The sequence below is a fragment of the Mercenaria mercenaria genome, chromosome 1 (assembly GCF_021730395.1).
Source record: "Mercenaria mercenaria strain notata chromosome 1, MADL_Memer_1, whole genome shotgun sequence".
Taxonomy (NCBI): Eukaryota; Metazoa; Mollusca; class Bivalvia; order Venerida; family Veneridae; genus Mercenaria; species Mercenaria mercenaria.
The window spans coordinates 90,671,032-90,690,180 of NC_069361.1; the positions used below are offsets into that span (position 1 = coordinate 90,671,032).

The 19,149-nt window shown below is 34.8% G+C and overlaps 1 protein-coding gene across 1 annotated transcript; it reads left to right on the plus strand.

Moving 5' to 3' along the window:
- Positions 1-477: 477 nt before the first annotated feature.
- On the plus strand, positions 478-15,675 carry LOC123530723 (AN1-type zinc finger protein 3 homolog). Its single transcript, XM_045311481.2, has 6 exons — positions 478-654; positions 5,437-5,477; positions 7,478-7,534; positions 8,290-8,698; positions 9,911-10,044; positions 12,794-15,675. Exons 1-6 carry the CDS (start codon positions 599-601, stop codon positions 12,943-12,945), a joined length of 849 nt encoding a protein of 282 aa, XP_045167416.1. The 5' UTR covers positions 478-598; the 3' UTR covers positions 12,946-15,675.
- The last annotated feature ends 3,474 nt before the right edge of the window (positions 15,676-19,149 follow it).

Below are 19,149 nucleotides of genomic sequence, written 5' to 3' on the forward strand. Positions count from 1 at the left end.
TATAGCCTGTTCATGCAGCTTTAAAAAGATCTTACAACTCGTATACACACTGAAAGAGATTGTAAGTAATTCTTACAATATGTAGCTTCCTGGCATACTGGACAGAAAATGGGTCATATATGTTCTCAAAAACATTCAAAGCTTTTGAAAGATCTATCTAATACCTATCATTCACTGTTTTAAGATACACACTGGTTTAGTCAGTACATGATAGCTTTCATCAAAGAGCTATAAAAAATAAATTTATGTATTTTATACTTCTTTTCTTTCATTAATATTATACTCTGACCTGTGAAACATACACTCAACATGTCAGAATGTCTGTCTGCAAGCAAAAGAAAGAGATAACAATTTATAATATAAATTAAGGCTAACTACAAAAATTATCAAGCCGTACCCTAATATGTTTTTTTTCCCTTCGTTTCTTCTTTGTCCGCTGGGACGGTTTTTAACGTATTCATGAACCTTGACCCGGAATAGGCCTCGTTTTGGAAACAAAATAACCAGCTGCGAAGTGTCAATTATCGTTTATTAATCGCTTTAGTAATCAAGTTTTAAGGCAAAATAAAACAGCATTGAAGCAAAGATCGTGTAGAAAATGGAAGAATCCGATAGCGGACAGCAGTCGAAAAGATGCCCGTGTGGTTTTTGGGGGTAAGATTGATGTCAGATTTAAGCAAATCCTGCCCAAATTTAGTGATAAGTGGTGGATCAATTTCTAACAAGTTGCAAGGTGCGTTGAGACAGGAAACCGCTTGCAATTTAACATTTTTTACACTGCCTGTGGAATGGTGTTACTAGAAGTATGAACTTAGAATGAAACCATTTTATTTGTTTAATTTAACATGCACATGTTCTTAGCAGGCTGGTAACATTGCCCGATCAGGCTTACGACATAAAAAGTAATATTTCTTGAAAACTAATGAAGCTATTTTTTTCAAACTTGGTCCATTTATTAAGCATAACAGATTATACAAATTAGAAAAAAAATAACTTGGTTACCTTCAGTTTTGGTAGAATTATTCCCCTTTTCAATTTTTATGACGCATTGATCAGTCGGGTATCCGGCACTTCTCGTATCGCGTTGCGTAGCAACAAGCGGAGGTGACAGCAAACGCTAAATTGTAATTGAAAAGCGTTTAATGTTTCCTTAGTGCTGGTTATTTTTCTTTATTTAAAGGTGGTTAATCAGATTTTGGTCAACTTTCAGACTTTTTTAAAACTTTACCAACTGAAATTTACACTTATTTGTGTTTTTCAAGTTCTTAATAACACATCAGATTTTCACTGGAAAATTTTTAAACTATATTTTCCTATCCTGGTTGCCCAACCAAATAGCGTTATTTTAGCATAAGTATAAATTTAATAAACATACATTGCCTAAGGAATGTTTGAATAGGATGCACTACTGTATTAGAGTTGTAAAAGATTTGCATTGACAAGAACATATTTTGCCAAATTCATTAGAAATGCAAGTTTATAAATTATTTTTACCTCCCTTGTCTATCTTGGTTGCGCAACCCCGTAGATTTAAAATAAATCAATTCCAAGCTACACTTTGTTTTTAAAACTTGCCTTTTTTGTTTCAGGTAGTTGTAAATTTCCCAAAATATACAAAAGCAAAGTAAAACTAGAAATTTTTATTGAAATTAAAGAAAATTTCACTTTTTTAAACACTTGTATTAAAGGGAGATAATTAACAAAATTTCTAAGAAGTATAAAAACATACATTTCCAACGGTATCTAACTTTATGGTAATGGGTCTTTTTGTTCCCTTTAAATAAATCTCTAACAGAATATTAAATTTCTGAAAAATGTCAGAAATGTTCCTCAAATGTGATTGACCACCTTTAAAGTAAAATTTTGGGCAATATTAAGAAGTCCCGTGAATTTATAATGAGCATGATGTTCGAGAAATCCACTCCCAGGAAAGAACTCTTTCTTTTTTAGGTTTTCAGACGTGATATTCATCATTAATTCCGTGTAAACTACAAGGTCTCATATTTGAGACGGACTGAATGAAATTAATATTTAAAAAACGGAGGTCTTTACAAATAAATAAAACAGAAAAAACTAGCTCAGCTAATTAGGTTTCTCCATTCGTTTCACTTTTTCGTTTATTTTGTAGCTACCGTTTTAAAACAGTTCTGAAAGCCAATAGCTTATACTGTGGTGTCAAAAGTGGATTCCCCTAACGCCAAATTTTAATTAAATCAACACCTCTTTCCTAAATTCTGATTGGTATGAGATTTAATAAAAGGTGTCATAATTTAAAGCATACTAGTACATAATGCGTAAATACTGGATAAGGGATTTTTTGACACTTGAAAGATTCTCTGAAAGATGAAATAAACAACTGCTACGATTTTAAGCAAAGAAGTTGAATAAAAAAAAATGTTATGTTCTCAGATATTTAGTTATTTTAATATGTAATATAATGCAAACAGAGAAAATGTTGAATAAGCTTGGGAATTTGTGTTAATCATAACTGATCCGTAGCGCCAAAGAGCTGACAATACATAATCTGTCACTTTTTCCAGACTGTTTTAAAATGCCACAAAATCAATTATCACAAAAAAATACCTACTTTTTTTTTGAAAAATATATAGTTTGTACCATTGGGTAAGCATATAATAAAAAAGATGACTCTTGATTTGTTTTATTTGAAAATAAAAACATTACAACCCACACCGCTAGTTAATTCGCTACGAATTGCGAGGTCCTGCTTTCACCTCCAAGGTAATTTGCATAATTGACTGCTCCGGATGTGACGTCATGCCGACCTGATCAATAATCTTTGAAGTCCAAAAAAATATGTTCTAATGCTAAGTTTAAAACAAAAAAAGGGTTCACTGGCTTTCTAATGCTCTAAATTATTGCGCTAGTACATGAATGTTTACATTTTACTCTGCTTTCACTTACAACATCATAGAGAAATGTTAGTTTTAAAAAAAATGCTCATACATCTGCACTAGAAACGAAGTATTAACCCTAAATATATAGAATAAAGGTATTGGCGCACAAGTTTAGAGCAATAGAAAGCCATTGAACCTTTTCTGTTTTAAACATTGCATTAAAACATAACTATTTTGGACTTCATAAATTATGCATCATAAAAATCTGAAAAAGGGAAGTAATTCTAACAAAACTGAAGGCAACAAAGTTACTTCTATCTTGATAAGCATCATATGTTATGCTTAATAAATGGACCAAGTTTGAAAGAAATATCTTTATTATTTTTCAAGAAATATCACTTTTTATGTCTTAAGCCCGATCGGGCAATGATACCAGCCTGCTTAGTATTATCATATAAATGTTGGAGTGGTTTATTTTGAAAGTTTATCCCTAGCATTGCTTTATGGTCCAGTACTGAGAGGTTTCCTCAGTTGCCATGTAAGCATTAAGATCTGAGATGGTAATTTTTTCCACAGTACAACTGAATAAGGAAAGAATGACATTTTTGGATAATAGGAGGTGACTTTTACATTCAGTAACATTTTTTATATATGACTGTTTTTGTTTTAGATATAGCAATGAATCCAATAGTGGTGTAGCTTCAATTACATGATAATATATCTCAGCTTTTAGGCCAAACAGAATAATAACTTTGTGTAGAGCATTACCTTACCCCTAAAAATAGGGTAGTATAGGCAGGTAGGAAGTTATTATTTCTTGCAGACAGCATTTTAAAGATGCGAATATAGCTTTATTGCCTTTAATATTAAACGAGATGTATTATGAATAATTCACATAGTGACAAGGTGAGCTTTTGTGATCGCCCGTCGTCCTTCCGTCGTCCATCCAAAATTTCTTGTGAATAGAGACCACATTTTGCAATTGATTTTAATCAAACTTGCACACAACTTATATTAGCATAATATGATTATTTTGATATCTCAGTTCCTTACGAAAACTGGCCAGATCCCATCATGGGTTCCAGAGTTACGCTATTTTGGCTTGTGAACATGATACGAGACCACATTTTGCAATCAATTTTAATAAAACTTGCACACAACTTGTATTGGCATAATATCTCAGTTCCTTTCAAAAACTGACCAGATCCTATCATGGGTTCAAGAGTTTTAGCCCCTTACACAAAATTTTTTGTCATAATGTTTGTCTCTATGAAATCTAGGTTCAGAACTTGGTTACACGAGTGGTTAAACTATGCCACTAGGTCATATCATGGAAAAAACATTGTTGACTCTCAAGAGGCCACATTTACTCTTTGATATTCATCAAACCTTAGTGGCATTCAAAACTGGGTTATCTGAGGTATTTAACTAGATCACTAGGTCAAATTATAGAAAACGTTATGAAGTAATGAACAGTCAAAAAGCCACATTTTCTGCTTGATTTTCATAAAACTTTGTCAGAATGTTTGTCTCTATGAGATACACTGATAATTTTACTGGCTATTCCATGCTGCATGTAACGTAATTTTAGATGAGTTTAAAAAGAGTAAAATGTCAATTACACATTTATTGAAAGTCAAAACTTCCATATACATATTGTATTTAGAAAACTTCAGGTTACTGGAAAAGATCCCACTCATAACTTTGCACATGTACGGTAAAATGCATGCAGGTAGAAAAACAGCTAGCAGGTCTTGACGAATGTTGATGTTTGGCAAAATTCTTTTGAAACATGGGAGCAAATGAACCATCATAAATATACAATGTCAAGTTTTGAATATATTGTTTATAATCAGTTTATAATAGGGGAGATCGTGTTTGTATACAAATCCGTTGTATATTCTATTTTTAGAACTGATAAGACAAAGACCGGGTGGGCTGTCGCCGAGCGTCCATGTTTTTTTGTAAACATTGATGTTTTTCTAACGGCTTAAACTTTCTTAAATCATAAATGATATCAATAATTTTTTGATCAATGGAAAGGATATAAAACAAGCAATTTATTGATAACTTTTAATTTTATTTCGAAATAAATTCAATTAATTATGAACGCTTAACTTATAGTGTTTTTTCTAAAAGTTTGGAGCATCGCTACGCCGCTATTAAAATCATATGTCAGTTAAAACGGTTATTAATTTTCAAAAGTTATTTGAATATAAAAATATGAAAATCGTAAGCATTTCAAAACTTTTTGAATTTTTAAAATCCATAAATGAACGAAAAAGTTATTAGAAATTAAAAATTCCGATCCCATACACAAACGATGTAAAAATATTTGTTTTGCCCACCGTCAGATAAACAGGTGTTGATGCGTGACGTCAGGGCGATCTCTCCTATACTAATCATTGATATATCCATGTGGTAGCTGAAACTGGTCCTTCAATGATACAGCTTTGCTGTAGTCCCTGTGCATTTACAAAAATTTATTGCAAAGAAAAAATGATTCTTCAATAATTAACAGTTACTAAAATAAGTACTTAAAAAGTAGGTAGTTTTTCTTTAATAATATTTCTATTTTCAGATCATCTCAGACATCTGGACTATGTTCAAAATGTTACAAAGGTAGTGTAAATTTTATAGTAAGATCCCATTGTTAACCTTTAGCCTGCTGTCGGCAAGTTGTTCAGCCTTTGCGACTAGTGCAGACCAAGATCAGCCTGCACATCCTTTTTCGACTTAGAAATTTTTGGTAAATGTTTTTTATGTAAGCTGGTATCTCAGTACCCATTAATGGGAATGGATGGAAACTTCACACGCTTGTTCACTGTTATGATCTGACATGCAGTGCGCAGGTTCCATAACTCTACTTTACATTTTTACAAAATTATGCCCCCTTTTCAACTCATTTGTTTCTGGTTAAGTTTTTGTATGTAAGCTGGTATCATAGTACCCACTGATGGATTGAAACTTCACACACTTGTTCACTGTCATGATCTGACATGCAGTGCTTAGGTTCCATAACTCTACTTTGCATTTTTATACGCCCGTTTGAAAAACGGGACGTATTATGGGAGAGCCCCTGGCGGGCGGCGTCCAACGACTTTGTCCGGAGCATATCTTCTACATGCATGAAGGGATTTTGATGAAACTTGGCACAGTTGTTCACCATCATGAGACGGAGTGTCATGCGCAAAAACCAGGTCCCTAGGTTTAAGGTCAAGGTCACACTTAGAGGTCAAAGGTCAAATTCAAGGATGACTTTGTCCGGAGCATATCTTCCTCATGCATGGAGGGATTTTGATGAAAATTGGCACAATTGTTCATCATCATAAGGCGGAGTGTCATGCCAGGTCCCTAGCTCTAAGGTCAAGGTCACACTTAGAGGTCAAAGGATACAAGAAAGAAAACTTTGTCCGGAGCATATCTTCTTCATGCATGGAGGGATTTTGATATAACTTGGCACAAATATTCATCACCACGAGGCGGAGTGTCATGCGCAAGAACCAGGTCCCTGGGTCTAAGGTCAAGGTCACACTTAGAGGTCAAAGGATACAAGAATGAAAACCTTGTCTGGAGCATTTCTTCTTCATGCATAGAGGGATTTTGATATAACTTTGCACAAATGTTCACCACCACGAGGCGGATGTTCATGCGCAAGAACCAGGTCCATAGGTCAAAAGTCAAGGTCACACTTAGAGGCCAAAGGTCAGATACAAGAATGACTTTGTCAAAAGCATTTGTTCTTCATGCATGGAGGGATTTTGATGTAACTTGGCACAATTATACACCATCATGAGACGAAGTGTCATGCGCAATTCCCTTCTTAAGAATTACTTCCCTTTGTTGTTACTATAAATAGCTTATATTGTAACTTTTTCATTACTAGTCGTAGGGAAAAATCGAGACTACTTTTCTGTAGTACAACATGCATACTACATCCAGTTATGAGGTGTATTTTGACTAATCTCTACCTGGTAAAGATTTTTGTGTGGACTTGCAATTTTTTTGGGGATTTTTTTTTTTTTTTTTTAAAGATTATCTTCCCTTAGTTGTTACTATAAATAACTTATATTGTAACTTTTTTATAATTGACCGTAGGGAAAAAACAAGACCACTTTTCTGTGGTACAACATGGATGTAACTTTCAAATTTTAGGTGTATTTAAAGGTATCTCTACCTTGTAAGGAGTTTTTTTGTGGACTTAGAAAAACAAATGACTTACAATGATTACTAAACAACCACAAAATTAAAATTCCATTTGCAAATACAGGTGCTAGAGTAAAGAAATTTGCTGTGACGGGCGTAGATTGTGACATTCTGGCACTCTTGTTACAGAATTATGCCACTTTTTTGACTTAGCAGTTTTTTGTTAAATTTTTGTATATAAGTTGGTATCTCAGTACCCACTAATTGGAATGGTTTGAAACTTCACACAGTTGTCCATTGTCATGAGCTGATATGCATTGCACAGGTTCCATAACCCTGTTTTGCAATTTTACAAAATTATGCCCCTTTTTGGACTTTAATATTCATTCAGTTGACAAGACTGTTGAATAGTCGAGCGTTGCTGACCTCCGACAGCTCTTGCTATATTACTTGTGTGATCTTCATTTCAATTTCAGCAACAGTTCAGGAAAAGACACAAGAAGGAATTGATGCTAAAAGTGAACTGCTAAGAAGTAAGAAATTATCAAAACACATACATACATATCAACTAGTTTGTAGGCCTAATTATATTAACACATGTTAACTAGTATTTATGCAATAAATAATTATACATTCTCACATGTTAACAAGTTAGTATGTGTATTCATAAGGCTTGCACATATGGCAATAAGTTTGTATGCATATTTGTGATAACACATACATACATTTTAACTAGCTTGTATGTATAGTCATAGTGACACATGTATACATGTTAACTAGCTCATATGCATAATCATAACAGAAATGCATAAGATAATTGAGACAGTGTTCTACTTGGCTCAGGAGATCTGAGGTTTAAGTGTGTATTACGGCATTCAAACTTTTTTTTAGCAGCATTTCATAAAACGATGGATTTCCACCAATGTTATTTTCTAGTTTACTTGCATGGACCACTTCCAACTTTCTACAAATGTTTTTACTCTGCTGCATGCATGGTTTGCCATAGGGTAAAATAGAAAATCCTTTGAAAACCATCATCGTGTTAACCATTGACCATTGATGGGTTTCACCAAACTTGGTCTGTAGAATCTCTGCATAGACCCCTCAGTCTCAGTTTAGGAGTTCATGTGTCCCATTTGTGTATCAATTGTACTACAAGACAATATATCAAAATGCAAAAAAAAATCGGTATGTTGTCTTAAATTTTCTGATTAAATGTTGAAGAGGCCTAGGAAGGGCAGTTAGAGTTAGCTTTCTTTGAATATTGATAATTTGGTTACTATTTCAGACCGCCAGACTTCCTATACAAGCCACGATGGTGTAGGTGCTACCTCTTCCACATTTTTGTCTTCAAATCGCAATCAATCCTCTAACTCCACAATGGAAAAGGCGGAAGAGTTGTTGAGACAAGCAGTTAAAAACTCTAGTGTAGATAACACAGAAAAATCTATGACAACAGAAAAAACTGTGCCTACAACAGTAACATGTACAACACAGACCATGGCAAACTCTGTGGAGTGTGATAGTTCTAAAGACAATAAAAAAGACTTGAGCGTTGTAATTGCTCCATCTACCTCAGATAATGGTGCAGCATCAAATGAGAAAAATGAGGCTGTTGTAAAGGACTCTCAACCATGTACAACAGAATCAGAAATAGTATCTGATTCGGCCAGTCCAGATAAACGTGGAGTGAAAAGGTAAAGTTTTAGCGCTGAAAAATAGTTTCATCACATTTGATCTGCTTGCAAATCTTGTTCACATAATGTATAGGAACCTATATTACACATTACTTCATTGACATTAATTTGTCTTTTTAACCTTCTCTTTCATCTGAAATCTAAGTAAAGCAAGGGCAAAGTTGCAGTTGTTTTATATCCGAGCAGTATTAAGAGGGGTTGGTTAACATATATGAATTACATGTACTAGAATATCATGAATTTTTAATGTATTGAACTTTTATGGTATACAGTAATATAGAACTATGTATTTTGATGATTAAATCTCCATACATACAGATTTTTAAACACTGACAAGAGACAGTTGAACCTCATACTGACTTGCTTATTTCCTATAAGGTGTGTGATGTCACTTGTGATGTCATTTTCTGGTGTGTTGTCATATTAAATAGGTTATTGATAATGATGTTTTCTATTTTGCTCTGGCTAAATGAATTTTTTTTTAATAATTTTATAAAAATATACTACTGTATTTATAACTATTAAGTGTGCAAGGGTATGTGTTAAAAAGATTATTTACTTTGTATCTAGAAATATGCACTTGTACTTTAGCAGAATATGGTAAAGTGCTAAGGTCACAATATTTCTGTTACAAAACACCTCCATATTTCTCATTAAAGTCTAATAACCTATAAATATCGACTTAGAATATATTTGGCCAATGCATGCTTGACATACCGGTATTAAATGTTGCATGTTTAAACTCTATGTAATCTAAGATTTAATGAAGGAAAAGAAACATTATAAGAGGAAGGGAAACTTCTTTTGACTCTGGAAAATTTCTCTGTATGGAATGGCTTTAATACTTTAAATTACATTTCATGACAATTCGTAGCTGTAACACATTGTCCAACTGATAAGAAATACCATTGGGATGCTGTCTATTAAAGTTGTTGAAAGAATTTTGCTCTGTTGAAATACAAGGTCATAGAAAAACCTTTTAAACTCACTCTTAAAGCCACATTTGCTACATGATCTACATGTAAATGTTAAACTAAATGGGTACATGATGGAAATGGTTAGAGGTTTATGTTTTCTTTTTCATCAGATCTCTGTCATGCATTACCCGGCATGTTTTGTGCTTCATAGGTGAGTCATATATGGCCACTTTGGCCCTTATGTTTTAACATTTTATGATGTTATAAGTTCTGTATGATGTTTATATTGTAACAGAGACAGCAGTGCTCTAGATGATACAACACCTACTTCAACACCAGAGAAACCCGGCAACAAAAGTAAGAGGAGATGTAATGTCTGTAAGTGTAAATTAGAACTGGCACAGAGAACGATAGGAAAATGCAAATGTGGTAAGTCGTCCACTTTATATTCATTAGTCATAAACAGCCTACATGCCATTAACCCTTATGTTGGACACGACTGATTCTGGCTTTGCGACCAGTGTAGATCATGATCAGCCTGCACGTCCGTGCAGTCTGATCAAGATCTACACTGTTTGAAATTCAGCCAGTATATTTTTGGTAAACACCCCTTATAACAGGTAATGGTACTGTCCAAATTGGATGACAGACAAGTTCATTATTGAAATTTAGCAGGGTAAGGGTTAACAGCATATCACAGGAGCATATAACTTCAAACAGAGACAGTTCTCTTGTTTTCCCATTACATAAATTCCTCAGTTGATTAACTTTTCCAGTGTAACAACCTGACACATTTCAGTCTTTCTTAAAAAATCAGTGCAAAAGTTTCATTTAGATCAGCAGGTAATCCACTGTGTTCTTAAGTTTTATGTTGTTCAAAAGGAAAACTGAATAGATTGAAGTATAACACATCGCACTTTGTTTTCCAGAAAATCAAAAAAGTGTGTTGTTATTGTTCAATAAAAATCATTGTTCATACCTCATAGTAAGTATTTCATAGCCTCAAATGTCATTGTAGTTTGCTAAAGATGTATAAAACACAGAACTGTAAAATATTAATTTTGGTGATTGTTTTGTTAGATTGAAATAATATATCTCAAACATTGATATTTTTGTTCACTGTTGCGGTATAATTTCAATATGTCTGAACTTCACACATTCATTTTTATTCAGACATTATTTACTTATCCTGTAAGTAAAGTTTATTCAAGAGGATCTGCCTTTCAGTGTTAAAATGACACATTGTCTTGTTAGCTCACCTGTCACATAGTGACAAGGTCAGCTTTTGTGATAGCGCAGCGTTCGTCGTCCGTGTGTACGTTCGTTCGTGCGTAAACTTTCGCTTTTGACCACTCTAGAGGTTACATTTTTTCATGGGAACTTTATGAAAGTTGGTCAGAATGTTCACCTTGATGATATATAGGTCAAGTTCGAAACTGGGTCATGTGAAGTCAAAAACTAGGTCAGTAGGTCTAAAAATAGAAAAACCTTGTGACCTCTCTAGAGGCCATATTTTTCAATGGATCTTCATGAAAATTGGTGAGAATGATCACCTTGATGATATGTAGGTCAAGTTCGAAACAGGGTCACGTCTGATCCAAAACTAGGTCAGTAGGTCAAATAATAGAAAAACCTTATGACCTCTCTAGAGGTCATATTTTTCATGGGATCTGCGTGAAAATTAGTCAGAATGTTCATCTTATAATATCTAGGTCAAGTTCAAAACTGGATCAACTGCGGTCAAAAACTAGGTCAGTAGGTCAAATAATAGAAAATCCTTGTGACCTCTCTAGAGGCCATATTTTTCAATGGATCTTCATGAAATTTGGTGAGAATGTTCACCTTAATGATATCTAGGTCAAGTTTGAAACTGGATCATGTCCGGTCCAAAACTAGGTCAGTAGGTCAAAAAATAGAAAAACCTTGTGACCTCTCTAGAGGTCATATTTTTCATGGGATCTGCATGAAAAATGGTCAGATTGTTCATCTTGATGATATCTAGGTCAAGCCCAAAACTGGGTCACGTCCAGTCCAAAACTAGGTCAGTAGGTCAAATAATAGAAAATCCTTGTGACCTCTGTAAAGGCCGTATTTTTCATGGGATCTGCATGAAATTGATCAGAATGTTCATCTTGATGATATCTAGGTCAAGTTCGAAACTGGGTCAACTGTGGTCAAAAACTAGGTCAGTAGGTCAGATAATTGAAAATCCTTGTGACCTCTCTAGAGGTCATATTTTTCATGGGATCTGCATGAAAAATGGTCAGAATGTTCATCTTGATGATATCTAGGTCAAGTTCGAAACAAAACTAGGTCAGTAGGTCAAATAATAGAAAAACCTTGTGACCTCTCTAGAATGTTCACCTTGATGATATCCAGGTTAAATTCGAAACTGGGTCACGTGCGGTCAAAAACTAGGTCAGTAGGTCTAAAAATAGAAAAACCTTGTGACCTCTCAGGAGGCCATATTTTTCATGAGGTCTTCATGAAAATTGGTGAGAATGTTCACCTTGATGATATCTAGGTCAAGTACAAAACTGGGTCACATGCCTTTAAAAACTAGGTCATTATGTAAAATAATAGCAAAACCTTGTGACCTCTCTAGAGGCCATATTTTTCAATGGATCTTCATTAAAACTGGTCAGAATTTTTATCTTGATCATATCTAGGTCAAGTTCAGAACTAGGTCACATGAGCTCAGAAACTAGGTCACTATGTCAAATAATAGAAAAAAAACGACGTCATACTCAGTTCATGTGGGGACAGGTGAGCGATTCAGGACCATCATGGTCCTCTTGTGTTTTAAATACTAGGCTAACATAATTATGTAGATTTACTAAGCTGTTTGGTTGAAACATGTAAAAAAAAAAGAGAGAGCAGAAATCTTGATTATTCAGTAAAAATACCAGCTTCATGCTTAACTTGAATAATTGACTAATAAAAAGTTCAGTATGTCCTTGAATTGATAACATACAAACTGTACATGAGATTGAATCTGATGTAATTAACAGGAAGTTGAATCTATAAAATGTTTTTTGGGGGATTTTTTTTTTTTTTTTTTTTTTGTCCAAACAAAAAATGGAAAACAATAATGGGCGAATTTCATTCCTAAAATAGCAAACAGAACACTGGTTTTGAAACTGTATCATGTTTAAACATTGGAAATAATTAATTTCAGATAATGTCTACTGCTCGCTTCATCGTCTACCTGAACTTCACAATTGTGACTTTGATCATAAAGAAGATGGACGTAGGGAGGCAAGAGAGAAAATGGTGAAACCAACACGTCATCTCGGAAATACCTTCAAGCGTTTAGATTCAGATTCTTGATGTGAAACATGTATAGAATAATTCATATCGTACATTATTTTAGCAAGATTTGAAGCATTTAGCAGCAACTTTTTCTATTCTTTTTTTTATCGGAGTACTGGTATCTAGTATTATTGTTGAAACGTTTAGTTGTCATGGATAACTGGCAATTTTCAAATCATCTGAGCATAAATAGATTGTCTAATTGAAGTATGTTATCATTGTAACAGGTTTTCTTTGTAATAACTGTCTTAAATGTCAAGCATATTTAGTGGTATATTAACAATATTCCAGTCAACTATATGTAACAGTGTGCTGGGGAATAAATTTATAAACCAGATTGATTTGTTAATTAAGTCTACATACAAGACTTTATGCTGGCAGTTCTTTGTTATCAACCTGTCTTAGATATTTAGATATCATGAAAAAGTTTTCTCACAGGCAAAATATTTTTAACTGTTTATATATTTATTATGCCCCCCTTTGAAAAAGGAGGGGTATATTGTTTTGCAGATGTCGGTCGGTCGGTCAGTCGGAATGTAGACCAATCCGTTTCCGGATGATAACTCAAGAACGCTTGGGCCTAGGATCATGAAAGTTGATAGGGAGGTTGGTCATCACCAGCAGATGACCCCTATTGATTTTGAGGTTTGTATGTTAAAGGTCAAGGTCACAGTGACCCTGAATAGTAAAACGGTTTCCGGATGATAACTCAAGAACACTTGGGCCTAGGATCATGAAAGTTGATAGGGAGGTTGGTAATGACCAGCAGATGACCCCTATTGATTTTGAGGTCAGTATGTTAAAGGTCAAGGTCACAGTGACCCTGAACAGTAAAACGGTTTCCGGATGATAACTCAAGAACATTTGGGCCTAGGATCCTGAAAGTTGATAGGGAGGTTGGTAATGACAAGCAGATGACCCCTATTGATTTTGAGGTCAGTATGTTAAAGGTCAAGGTCACAGTGACCCTGAACAGTAAAACGGTTTCCGGATGATAACTCAAGAACGCTTAGGCCTAGGGTCACGAAAGTTGATAGGGAGGTTGGTAATGACTAGCAGATGACCCCTATTGATTTTGAGGTCAGTATGTCAAAGGTCAAGGTCACAATGACCAGGAACGTAAAATGGTTTCCAGGCAATAACTCAAGAACGCTTGGGCCTAGTGTCAGGAAAATTGATAGTTAGGTTGGCCATGACCAGCAGATGACCGCTATTGATTTTGAGGTCATTAGGTCAAAGGTCAAGGTTACATTGGCCAGGAACAGTTAAATAGTTTCTGATCTTCTTGTCCAAAACCATAGGGCCTAGGGCTTTGATATTTGGTATGTAGCAAAATCTAGTGGTCCTCTACCAAGATTGTTCAGATTATTTCCCTGGGGTCAAATATGGCCCCACCCCTAGGGTCACATGGTTTATATAGACTTATATAGGAAAAAACTTTGAAAAACCTCTTGTCCAAAACCACAGGGCCTAGGGCTTTGATATTTTGAATATGATATCATCTAGTGGTCCTCTACTAAGATTATTCAAATTATTCCCCTAGGGTCAAATATGGCTCCGCCCTAGGGGTCACATGGTTTACATATACTTGTATAGGGAAAAACTTTGAAAATCTTCTTGTCCAAACCACAAAGACTATGGCTTTGGTAATTTGTAATGTAGCATCATTTAGTGGTTCTCTACCAAGTTTGTTCAAGTTATCCCTCTCGGGTCAAATATGGCCCCGCCCCAGAGGTCATATGGTTCATACAGACTTATACAGGGAAAAACTTAGAATCTTCATGTCCATAACTTACATCATTCAAATTTGGACCACATGTATAGTTTTGAGTGGCAAGATGAACCTTGACATGAGTTGACCTTGATCTTAACCTAGTGACCTACTTTCACATTTCTTTATCTACAGCCTTCAAGTTTGGATCACATGCATAGGTTTGTGTACTGAAAAAAGCTTTGACCTTGTTATTGATTGTCTGAAGGTACAGGCTTCAAATTTGGACCACTTGCATAGTTTTGTGTTCCGAAATGGAATTTGACCTTGATTTTGACCTTGTGACCTACTTTCACATTTCTCGAGCTACAGCCTCCAAATTTGTAGCACATGCATAGTTCTGTCTACCGAAATGAACTTTACCTTGAAATTGATCTAGTGACCTGCTTTCACATTTCTCAAGCCACCGCTTTCAATTTTGGACCACATACACATTGTTTTATACCTAAATGAAATTTGACCTTGATTTTGACCTTGAGCTAGTCTTGAAATTTGGAACATTCAAAAATGGCTCAGTGGATGGCGCCAAGATCAATCTGTAATCTCTTGTTAGGTTAATAGGTTAAAGGTCAAGGTCAGATTAAACCAGAATGGTAGGACTTTTGTTTACAGTGAGCATATAATCTCTGTTCCTTGTGCAATTACTGAATGCATCAAGGGGGGCATTTCGTGTTCGACGAGCTCTTGTTTATATTTGAATCTAGGAAATTCATACATGGTTTTGCAATGGATGTTAGAAAATTGGAATGTAAAATGTTGAAAAAATTGCCATACCATAATTACAAGTTTGCCAATTTCTGGAATGTGATTAAGTTAATAATTTTAGTGTTTCTGCCTCACATTGTTTTATTTTGAAGAAAAAAGCCAGTATCATGTATTCAAATTTTACAGTTGCTTGTTTGACTTTTAGTATGAAAATATATGCTTACTTGTATTTGAAGGACACTTCAAAGAAAAGTAAGATACTGCATCATTAATTTTGTTGTATCATTTAAGATATTTATATATTTTCAACTTTGACTTTTCAGCTCACCTGAGTCAAAGGCTCATGGTGAGCTTTTGTGACCGCTCAATGTCTGTCGTGTGTTGTGTGTCTGTCAACATTTTCTAAAAAAATCTTCTTCTTGAAAACCATTGGGCAGAATTACGCCAAACTTCACAGGAATGATCCTTGTGTGGTTCCCTTTCAAAATTTTTCAAAGAATTTAATTCCATGCAGAACTCTGGTTGCCATGGCAACCGAAAGGAAAAACTTAAAAAATCTTCTTGTCCAAAACCGCAAGACGTAGAGCCTTGATATTTGGCTTGTGATATCATCTTATGGTCCTCTATAAGGATTGTTCAAATTGTGTCCCTAGGGTTACCCCGGGGTCACAAGTTTTACATACTTATCCCCACATCACTTATTACCGGTGGTTACCTATTATCGGTGCAATCCGAAAATCTCGAATATTTACTTCCTGAAGAGCACTTCCGGAATCCTTTGTTTACAGAATTACACGACCATTCGTCAAGTGTATCTTCCGTGAAATATGTCCTTCCTAAGGGTAAGTTACTTATTTATTCTATATGAATTGATAGAAAATATGTTTTTCCAGTGTACTTTACTGATAAACTTTAATAACACTCGATGAATTATGAATAATTCCCCAGAAAATAAGTGACAGAAGGAGTTTCCTCTTGTAAATGACGTCATCAAGCACTGCCTCACACATGCGCTTTTTGGCGCCCTTTTTGATGAACAATACTACTGGACTAAACTTCAGACTTTTCATTGTTAAGAACTGAGAAATCAAATTTCATTCAATATTGTGTGCATGTTATGCATGTGGTAAGGTTTTTTGTTTATTTCATTACAGTTACAAGCTAAAGTGTGATAAGTGTGGTCATTGGACACACCTGAAATACTGCTGTGCTGTGAAGTTTTTAAGGAGTCATGATGAGTTCTTTAAGCCACCAGTGAATGTGATAATTCTGGTTTATCTGTGATTTTGACAAAAATGTGACAAAGTGCTGTTTGTGATATTATTCATTTATTTTATTCATGTTATATGTTATAATATACTGTTCTTCTCCACAAGCAGATTAAATAATCCAGTAGCCAGAACTTTAAGCTGTGTTTACTTGTTATTTTTGTGTTTCTGGAGGGAAGTTTAATGCAGTAGCATTATTTCCCACAATTCCACCGGGAATAGGTAACTGTAAACATCCCAAAATGGCGACCATGGTAGGTCAAAACATGACCTATTATTGACGATAATCTGTTCCCAGGTGAATAAAATTAACTTTTAATGAAAAAAAAATACTTTTTTCTTGAAAATGAGTTTAATTTTAGTAAGCATATGAATCAAATGTCATGTATTGTGGAATATCAATCATTAATACACCGGTAATTGGTACATCCAGGATATATTGGAAACAACTTTAAAAATCTTCTCGTCTAAAACCAAAAGACCTAGACCTTTGATATTTGGTATGTAGCATTGCCTTGTGGTCCTATACCAAAATTGTTCAAATTATTACCCTAGGGTGAAAAGAGGGAGGGGGGGGACTCAAGTTTTACATAGACTTATATAGGAAAAAACTTTAAAAGTCTTCTTGTCTGAAACTACAAGACCTAGGCCTTTGATATTTTGTATGTAGCATTGCTGTTTGGTCCTTTATGAAGATTGTTCAGATTGTGCCCCTAGTGTGAAAAGAGGCCCTGCATCGGGGGTCCCAAGTTTTACACAGACTTATATAGGAGAAAACTTTACAAATCTTCTTGTCTGAAACTGCAAGGCCTAGGCTTTTGATATTTGGTGAGTTGCATTGCCTTGTGGTCCTGTACCAAAATTGTTCAAATTATTACCCTGGGGGTGAAAAGAGGCCCTGCCCCGGGGGTCCCAAGTTTAACATAGACATATATAGGGAAAAAAATAAAAATCTTCTTGTCTGAAAGTTCAAGGCCTAGGCCTTTGATATTGTTATCATTGCCTAGTGGACCTCTAACTGGATTTTCAAATTATGCCCCTGGGGTGAAAAGAGGCCTCGCCCTGGTGGTCACTTGTTATATTAGTTATATAGGAAAAAATACTTCAAAAATTTTCAGATCATATTTCCTAGACTAATTATATTTACCTCATGTACCCAAGTGATTACGTGTCACCTTACTGTGACCTTGACCTACTGACCTACTTTCTTGTTTTTTGAGATACAGCCTTGAAATTTGGATGACATGTACAGTTTTGCAAACCGATCTTAAAACTGACTTTCAGTGACCATGAATGTGATCAACTGACCTACTTTCTAATATTTTAGCATCAGTTTGCCATTTGAAACATGTGGCTCATGTTACTCAGGTGAGCGATTCAGGGTCATCATGACCCTCTTGTTTTTATGTGCACACAATTAATGTTGAAGACAGATGCTATATAAAAACAGCAGTTGCAGGCTTACTTGGTAACTTGAATTATTAAAAAAGTTCTATACATCTATGAATTTGTATCTCACTAACTGTGCATGAGATTTTATCAGATGTAATTTACAAGCAGTTGAATCTACAAAAGTTAAATAAGCAAGACCATTTAAATCATTTGCTAGATTATCATCTTAACCCTTAGCCTGTTAAATTACTATAATAGACTTGTCCATCAGCCAATTTGGGCAATACCATTTATTATTCAAAGGGGTGTTCACTGAAAATGTACTGACTGAACAGCAAACAGTGCAGACCATGATCTTGGTCTGCAGTGATCGCAAAGGCAGAGTCACCTGCCGCCAGCAGGCTAAAGGTTAAGATTGCTTTAAGAGGAGTTGAGAGAAGTTTATGTTTATTTCAGTATTGAGTGTGTACCGCTTCTTGAAAAGACACAGAATGACTGACAAGAATTAACAAACAAAATATACAACAGAATTTATGTCAGTTGAAATGAAGGAATAAAAAGTAGTAGTGTTTTTGAAAATACAAAATATGATTGTTCCTAGTGGATCTTGATTAGAAATCATTCCAAAGACAAATAATTCTCTCGGCATTACTTTTTTCTTCTATGGCTATGGACAGAGTAAATAGATGCAAGAGTTACCTTACTTACAAGGCATTTTTATTACATTTCAGATTTCTGGTGTATATTTTGTATTATCTATTTATATGTTTTATTTTAATATAACACACATCAAAAACACAATCACCAATGGTTATTGATTAAAAGATAGTTATTGCACACCGTTTGAAGCCATCTGTCTTTTGTTTGGTACAGAAAAAGATACTCAAGAGTGCCATTACAAAAAATAGAGCCGGCAGTGGCTGATAAATTGGTAACCTAGCAATAAGTTTGTTATAGTCTAATAGATAGCATAATGTGACAGTGAATGTGAAAAGGGTACAGGTGTCAGGCCAGTAACTGTTACAGATGTGTGCTGCAAGAGTACATAAATAGAATGTTAGATTTTGTAATCATAAGTAAGAAAAG

Coding starts and splice junctions, on each gene's coding strand:
- LOC123530723 (XM_045311481.2), top strand. CDS start 599: ATGGAAGAATCCGATAGCGGACAGCAGTCGAAAAGATGCCCGTGTGGT. Junction 655..5,436: donor TGCCCGTGTGGTTTTTGGGG/GTAAGATTGATG, acceptor TTCTATTTTCAG/ATCATCTCAGACATCTGGAC. Junction 10,045..12,793: donor GATAGGAAAATGCAAATGTG/GTAAGTCGTCCA, acceptor AATTAATTTCAG/ATAATGTCTACTGCTCGCTT.